Source organism: Mus caroli, chromosome 3 (assembly GCF_900094665.2).
Source record: "Mus caroli chromosome 3, CAROLI_EIJ_v1.1, whole genome shotgun sequence".
Classification (NCBI taxonomy): Eukaryota; Metazoa; Chordata; class Mammalia; order Rodentia; family Muridae; genus Mus; species Mus caroli.
Genome location: NC_034572.1, coordinates 99764409 through 99772278, shown reverse-complemented (window position 1 = coordinate 99772278; position 7870 = coordinate 99764409). Strand labels below are relative to the sequence as shown.

At 38.3% G+C, this 7870-nt stretch overlaps 1 protein-coding gene across 6 annotated transcripts in view; it reads left to right on the top strand.

The window, feature by feature from the left end:
- Rap1a (RAP1A, member of RAS oncogene family) overlaps window positions 1–7870 on the top strand; it is a 77453-nt gene that overhangs the window by 60224 nt on the left and 9359 nt on the right. For all 6 annotated transcript variants that reach the window (XM_021157561.2, XM_029474954.1, XM_029474956.1 and 3 more), the window contains exons 4-6: window positions 3083–3139; window positions 4848–4988; window positions 6617–6760. In XM_021157561.2, the coding sequence (XP_021013220.1) occupies window positions 3083–3139; window positions 4848–4988; window positions 6617–6760 (342 nt within the window). The remainder of the gene's footprint in view (window positions 1–3082; window positions 3140–4847; window positions 4989–6616; window positions 6761–7870) is intronic.

Here is a 7870-nt window from a genome sequence, read left to right as displayed (position 1 = left end):
GTGTCAGCCGACCCTGCGCTCTAGCTACCCCGGTGCTGGTCCGGTCGGAAGAGCGTATTTGCTTCTTTTTGTTCTTGAGCTTTCAGGTGTGCTGTCAAGCTGCTAGTGTAAGCTCTCTTCAGTTTCCTTTTGGAGGCACTTAGAGCTATGAGTTTTCCTCTTAACACTGCTTTCATTGTGTTGCATAAGTTTTGGTACAATGTGTCTTCATTTTCATTAAATTCTAAAAAGCCTTTAATTTTTCTTTATTTCTTCCTTGACCAAGTTATCATTGAGTAGAGTGTTGTTCAGCTTCCATGTGTATGTGTACTTTCCGTTGTTTTTGTTGGTATTTAACATCAGCCTTAGTCCGGGGAGATCTGATTGAATGTGTGGGATTATTTCAATCTTGTATCTGTTGACACCTGTTCCGTGGCCAATTATATGGTCAGTTTTGGAGAAGATACCATGAGGTTCTGAGGAGAAGGGGCATTCTTTTGCTTTAGGATGAAATGTTCTAGAAATAACAGTTAGATCCATTTGTTTCATAACTTCTGTTAATTTCACTGTGTCTCTGTTTAGTTTCTGTTTCCATGATCTGTCCATTACTGAGAGTTGGGTGTTGAAGTCTCCCACTATTATTGTGTGGGGTGCAATGTGTGCTGTGAGCTTTCGTAAAGTTTCTTTTATGATGCCCTTGCATTTGGAGCATAGGTGGAACATACAATATTAAAATCAAATGTAATACAAACTTTGTGTGTCATTGTAGCTTCATTGATTATGACAAATTTCCACCCTGCTTCAGGGTATTGATAAGAGAGAGAAGGAAGCTGTATATAATATAAGCATAGACTATGTTGGAAATCTCTATTTTCCCTAATTTTACAGTGAACCCAAAATTCTCTTAAAGAAGTGAAGTTGGATCAGTCATGATGGTACATACATTAGATCACAGTTCCTAGGAAACAGAGGCAGGGAAAGCTCTACAAGGTCAGGGGCAACCTAGTGGACAAAGACACTATCTTCATTGGTGGGGGGAGGGGTAAGGAGAAAGGAAGGAAGGAAGAATGAATGAATGAATTTAAGGAAAGACTAAAATTTATTTTTAAAAGAAGCAAAATTGTTGGTCTTGACAAAAATATGTTCTATTATAAGACTAGGTAGAACTATGAAAACCTTTTATGATTTTATTTTCTTAAGTGTCCAGGGTTAGGATAGTATAACAAAATGCAGTAAAAGAGCCAGAGTTACCCCTTCTTCCAAAGATTAAACCTACATCTTACCAGAGATGTGTAGCTAGTCTTTGCTACTTTGTGGGTTCTTCTTTCTCCCTCCCACACTTTATTTTATGTCCTCAGTTTTACACCCCTTAACACTGGATAGGAGAAAAACAAGGATAGAGGAGAAAAAGGAGAGAGGGAGGGAGGGAGGGAGGGAGGGAGGGAGAGAGAGAGAGAGAGAGAGAGAGAGAGAGAGAGAGAGAGAGAGAGAGAGAGAGAGAGAGAGAGAGAGAGAATCCCTAATTTTAATTTCTTTCCTTTTGTTTCTTCTTTGACCATAGTCCCTAACAAACTGCAACCAGCCTCCCTAAGTGACCAATAACCACCAATACCACAGTTGTCAGAATTCCAAAAGTCCCACAATTGAAGAAACTAACTGCAGTTGGCAAAACCGTGCCTCTGCTAGAGCATGTGGCACATTATGGTCAGCTGCTGTGGACAGTCCAAAGCAGCCTCACATCCCTGCACCTGGGATTAAAACTGAACACCCATTCTTATAATATTTCTGTTTTTTAAAGAAACCATAATTCTATAAGTGTGACTACAGAGAGGAAAGGATTGCTTTGTTGGGTATCTGTTCTGAGAAATGTTTCTTTGATAGCACTGTAAATTTTGTTGAATTAAGCTTTTTAGGATGTACTGGCAAAACAATCTCATTCTCTTCCAAATTAACACAATTGAGCTCTAAATACCTATGAAACTATGGGCTGTTAACTGTTTGCCCGCTCTGGGTGGGTGAGAGCTTTCCCCCACCCCCAAGGCACTCCCTCTCAGCACTGGCAGGGAGGCCAGGGTCAAAGAGCCTGAAGGGTGATGCATTTATTTTTAGGAGACAGGGTTGCTCTACTGAGATTTCTTCCAAATAAATTGCTAGTTAAGTCTCTAACTACAAAGTAAGAGCTGTCCCTAAGCATGCGGAAGGACTAATTTTTTCAATCCCTTCTATAAAAATTTTCCATAGAGTTGATAATTGATACTTTCTTTAGGCCAGTCTTCTTTTAGAGACTGGGGAAATAGGATTAGTATATTTATATTTCACTTTCTACACAGTTTTTTTTTTTTTCTAGAGAGCCCCTTAAACTCTTAAGAAATGTCTGTATTCTTCAGGAATAAATAGCTCATTGCTATTTAACATTTCTGAGTTTTTGTTGCAAAATTTGGGAATATTTTAGCAAAATTTTAACAACTTGTATATAGTAAATTGCAAACGTTTCTATTCCTCAAAATCGTTTTGCATACAATTTGACCCATTTAAGGTGGTTGGTTGAAGCCTGACCTTTTGTTGGAAATAGTGTCTTTCAATGTCATCCCATAGGGCCATAAAGAACTCTTCCTGCCTCAGCCTCCCCAGTACTGAGAATATAGGTAAACCTACCTATCCACAGCTTGGGTTCTTTAATTCTGTTTTCCATGAAGATCGTGTGCGTGCGTGCGTGCGTGCGTGCGTGCGTGTGTGTGTGTGTGTGTGTGTGTGTGTGTGTGTGAGAGAGAGAGAGAGAGAGAGAACTTCATCAAAAATATGATCTTCATGTTTTTCTGTTAGACTTTTTTTCTGTTAGAACTGTATTACCATTTTTCTTAAATTTCTTAAAACAAACCTGTTCTTTTGCCCTCCAATAAGGACAAATGAGCATCATTACAGCAGAGAACATCCACACTCAGCTCTAACTGTCTTGGCCTTTGGAATACTGCTAGTGTGCTTGAAGACCCCTGTTCTTATTATGGTACCAAGTAGAAAACACTCAGGAGTTGTTATAGGTGCTTTGAAGGGGTAAAGGCAAAACACGCTGATGGTTTTCCATTTTTTCTTTGCTCTCTCACAGCAAGTCGAAGTAGATTGCCAACAGTGTATGCTGGAAATCCTGGACACTGCAGGAACAGTAAGGATTCCTTTCTTTTCCTTTAACAGGTTTTAGTCTGTGAGGACAGTTTCTTATCTAAATAATTCTCTGTGTACAGTGATACTCTGATTTTTTTAATTCTCTAAATGTAATCCTTTATATATTTTCTTTAAGAAATTGTTTTGTGATATGCTTGATACCCACATATTATAATTAAATTGTGTACTCTATTCACCTGAAGATTCTAAAGGGTTTTTTGGGGGGGGGCAGTCTTATATTGAAGTAAGATGATATGCTATGAGTACTGTTTTTTAAAAAGGTATTTAAGTTCAGAATTTTAGTTTAGATAGCTATCCCCTGCTAGTCCCACTCTCCTCAGCCCTCTAGTTAACTAATGGCTCTAGCTTTTCAAGCACTGTGCTTCTTGGGCCCTGTGTACTTGTTGATCTCTGCCTGGGACACGTTATAAGAGTACATGATAACCCTGTCCTCCCTCTTGCTCTCCTGTTACCTATAGGTGCCTTCATCTTTAAAATGTAAACTTTTATTCCACACCTCAGCCCACAGCCCCAAAAAATAGAAAAAAAAAATCTTTTTTTCTGTATTTTTGTTTCTCTCTGTGTACATTCCTTGAGAGACTTTTGTGTTGACCAGCATATCCATCCTGCTGAAACAGCTGTTGATAAGTCTTGTAGAATGTCCTTAGGGAGGAGGTTGGGATTCTTAGCAAGAACCACAACTGACTGAGGAGGCAGTACAGTATTTACACTGTTGATTTAATAAGTAGCAGAGACCTAATCTCAGCAGAACATGGAAGTACACTAGTGCTAGAATTTCTAATAAAGTTTGTAATTGAAAAATCCAGAAAAAATGTACAAAAGACTAAACTTGAAGGATGGGATGTGGATGAATGTTAGCTCAGCTGACAGCTTGAGTAACAGATCAAGTGCAGCAGCCAGGCTGGAATATCTAGAACTATTTTGGATATAGTAAACAGAATGGAGGGGGTGACGGTGGGAAATGGCAAGTCAAAGAAACACAGTTTATAAAGCTTTGTGGGTCTGTATGTTTAATAATAAAGAGGTCACAAAAAGAATGCATTTTAATATTCTGCTATATATGCCTTCTTAATACTATATACAAAGTTCAAGAACTTTTTAGACATTCTGTATTGTTATCTATGGGTATAACATAATAATGATTCTCCAAAGAAGAGAAAGTGATTTCAAGCAAACAGAAAACATTTAATCTGGTATGACTGTGACCAAGTTAATGGTTAGTGACTCTTAAAAAAATAGTCACTGTATCTAGTGCAACTGTGACTGATGTTGACGGTCACTGACTCTGAAGAGAACAGTTACTGTGCTGTTCTCAGGTCCTTTCTAAGAATTTGAAATTCAGGGAGTAGGAAAAGCATAGGAAAAAGCTCTTTTCAGAAGAGTCTGTTCTAGGGTTGGTAATGCACCTATCTGGTCATGCTACATGACTATGATGCAGTGCTAGATTTGCATCTTGAATTGTTTCTACTTGATATCAATCTTCCAAACAAAATAAACTCAGGTTTGTATATAAAAGGAATTATATCAGCAAACATAGACATTTACCTCAGTTTCTTGAAACTAGCATGAAGTCTTATGTCAATATGTAATTTAAATGTAGGTCCTTATTTAAGATTTTTCTGTTTAAAATTATTACAGCATTCATTCAAAATGCATTTATATTTATAATTGTTTTTTTTTAATTATAGGAGCAATTTACAGCAATGAGGGATTTGTATATGAAGAATGGCCAAGGGTTTGCACTAGTTTATTCAATTACAGCTCAGTCTACGTTTAATGATTTACAAGACTTGAGAGAACAGATTTTACGGGTTAAAGACACAGAAGATGTAAGTATTTTTCTTTATATAGAACATATTGCTATTTCTCTACAGCCAAATAAGTATGTCTGCTTTCTCATCAGTAGAAGGTTTAAAAGGTATGTAGCATATGTCAAAAAAAGCCCCTGAAAATAAATTTCAGCCTTCAAAATTAACCTGTTAGTTATATGTTGAGATGTTTATAAAATGAACACGTGTATGGCAAAGTGACACTCGTTTTGCCATGTGAATCAAAAGAATGGTAGAGATGAGGAGTCAGATACTTCATGGAAGAGGGAAGGTGTGAGACTCAAGCTTTGAACATGAGACATTTTCAAAGGACCATAAGATGAGTGTTACTGTTTCTAAAATTCTTTCCATACGTGTTCTTTGGATTGCTTTGCTGTTTTAACACAGTATCTTGCTATATAAAGTAGGCTAGCCTTAGGTACTTAATTTTTCTGTCTCCATCTTCTAAATACTGGGATTATAGGCATATGCTACCTTTGTTGGTAGCATATACTTTTTGCTTACCTTTGTTAAAAAAAATAAAATATATTGTATATGTTTACATCACCTGGAAGTTATGGGGAAATTCCTTTTGCATTATATAAATTAAGATAGAAATTTTCAGTTACACATTCCTGGTTTTGTGTGTGTGTGTGTGTGTGTGTGTATGTTTTCTAATGGGAACATGTACAACTGCTCAGGACCTTAATCTTGGTAACATTGTTGGTAGGAGGAATAAGTGCCATATGACTCCATGACTGCCTTTAATGAATAGTTGTCTTCCTTGCTTTATCCAGAGAGTTCTGTTTCATAACACACAGATCAGTGAGTTCTGAAAATGTTAATCCCCTTTGCTCCATCAGTAAAAGAGAAAAGATGCCTAGACTGTTTAATGTAACCTGTTTGGGGTAAAAGGGTCACCACATCCCTAACGTTCTTTTTTGTGTGTAGTACGTTGCCTTACAACCTTCTGACTTTATTCTTTGAACATTTAGCTGAAGAACCTAACACAGTTTGTTAGCTGAATGTTTTATTGGAAGTAGGATGTTGTGTTAAAGATAGTCAAACATCTGTGGTATGGAGTGACAGGAAAGACACGGCTGCTTGTTGTGTCTTCCGCTTGTTGAGGGGTGTCCAGGGAGGCTGAAAGCGGATGTTAGATTCCCTGGAGCTAGAGTTACAGGTAATTGTGAGCCATCTGATGTGAATGTTGGAAACTGAACTCAGGTCCTCTGGAAGAGCAGCAAATGCTCTTGACCACTGAGCTGTCTCTTCAACTCCTATTTTTATTCTTTATTATTAAGAAATGGAGAGATGGCTCAGTAGTTAGCACTTGCTGTCCTCCCAAAGGACCAGGGTTCAATGCTCAGTACCCACATGGTAGTTCACAATCCTCTGTAGCTCTTTTGGCCTCGCCAGGCACCACACATGAACATGGTGCATTGCATTCATACACTACATTAAGAAAAAATGGAATCATATTCTTTATAATAATTTGGTGTGTGAGCCCAGTAGGAGTTCACTATTTTGGGCCTCTCTCTCTGCCTTCCATTCTCCTTCTGTCCTGAGCAACCACAACACACAGCACCCAGAATCACTTAGTGATATATACAGTTGCAAACTGCTGTGTTTTTTTTTCCTTCCTGCAGGTTCCCATGATTTTGGTTGGCAATAAATGTGACTTGGAAGATGAGCGGGTAGTTGGCAAAGAACAAGGCCAGAATTTAGCAAGACAGTGGTGTAACTGTGCCTTTTTAGAATCTTCTGCAAAGTCAAAGATCAACGTTAATGAGGTAACCTGCAACCGTTGGACAGTGTAAACAAGTGCCTTTTTATTTTCATAGCCAGAAGTTTTCAGAAAAAATAAAAATAAAAATCTCAATTTTACCACCTTGTAGAAAATAGTAATTTCTAGACACTGTGTTCTTTGGCTTCCATGACATCATTCTCTTAGAGTTTCAGTGCAGACATCTAATGTTACCTTATTGTCACAGGCTGCATATAAAATCCTGCTAACACTTTTAAGTGATATACCAGAGCTAGCATTTGAAACTTGACCCAGCACTTTTTATTATAAGTTACTTATCCAGTTGAATATAAATAGGTGATAAAGTCCAATAGAACAGTACAAAAAAATTAAAAGTTGCCATTATAATGATCCTTTGTTATAAAATACCATCATAGAATTTGATTTTGATTCTTGCTCCTATTTTTTTTCTTGCTCCTTTTGATGCATGCCTAAGTGTGGGGTCTGTGTGAGTAAACGTGTAAGTCAAACCACTCAGTCCTTCAGGTTGGTAGTCAGGATGCGCGTGACTAATTTGAGCACTTCACTATTTAAGATCTTAACTATGGTCCAGAAAGCTTTGCAAATAATCTTATGTGCCTCATTTTAAAAAGGCAATAGTTGACCGAGCCCCCCAAAATTAGTTCATTTCCCAAATTGCTAACACCAATCAGGCACATCCATGAGAGTCCTTTTGCTTTTGGAACTTTTTTTTTTAATTGGGTATTTTATTTACATTTCAAATGTTATCCCCTTCCCTGGGTTCCCTCCCTCCTCAAAACACTCTATCACACTCTCCCTCCCCCTCCCCCTGCTTCTATGAGGGTGTTCCTCCACCCACCCACCCACTCCCACCTCCCTGCCTACAATGCCCCTACACTGGGGCATAAAGCCTTCACAGGACCAACGACCTCTCCTTCCATTGATGCATGACAAGGCCATCCTCTACTACAGATGCAGCTGGAGCCATGTGTACTACTTTGTTGTTTACCAAAAACATTTGCAATAAATGGTGCAGAAAGGCAAAGTAAGCCTCTTTTTTCCTTCTCTGGCTGATGCACTTGCCATTGTAGTGTCGCAGGCGCCTGGACACAGGTGAGAATAAGAGAGGGCTTGC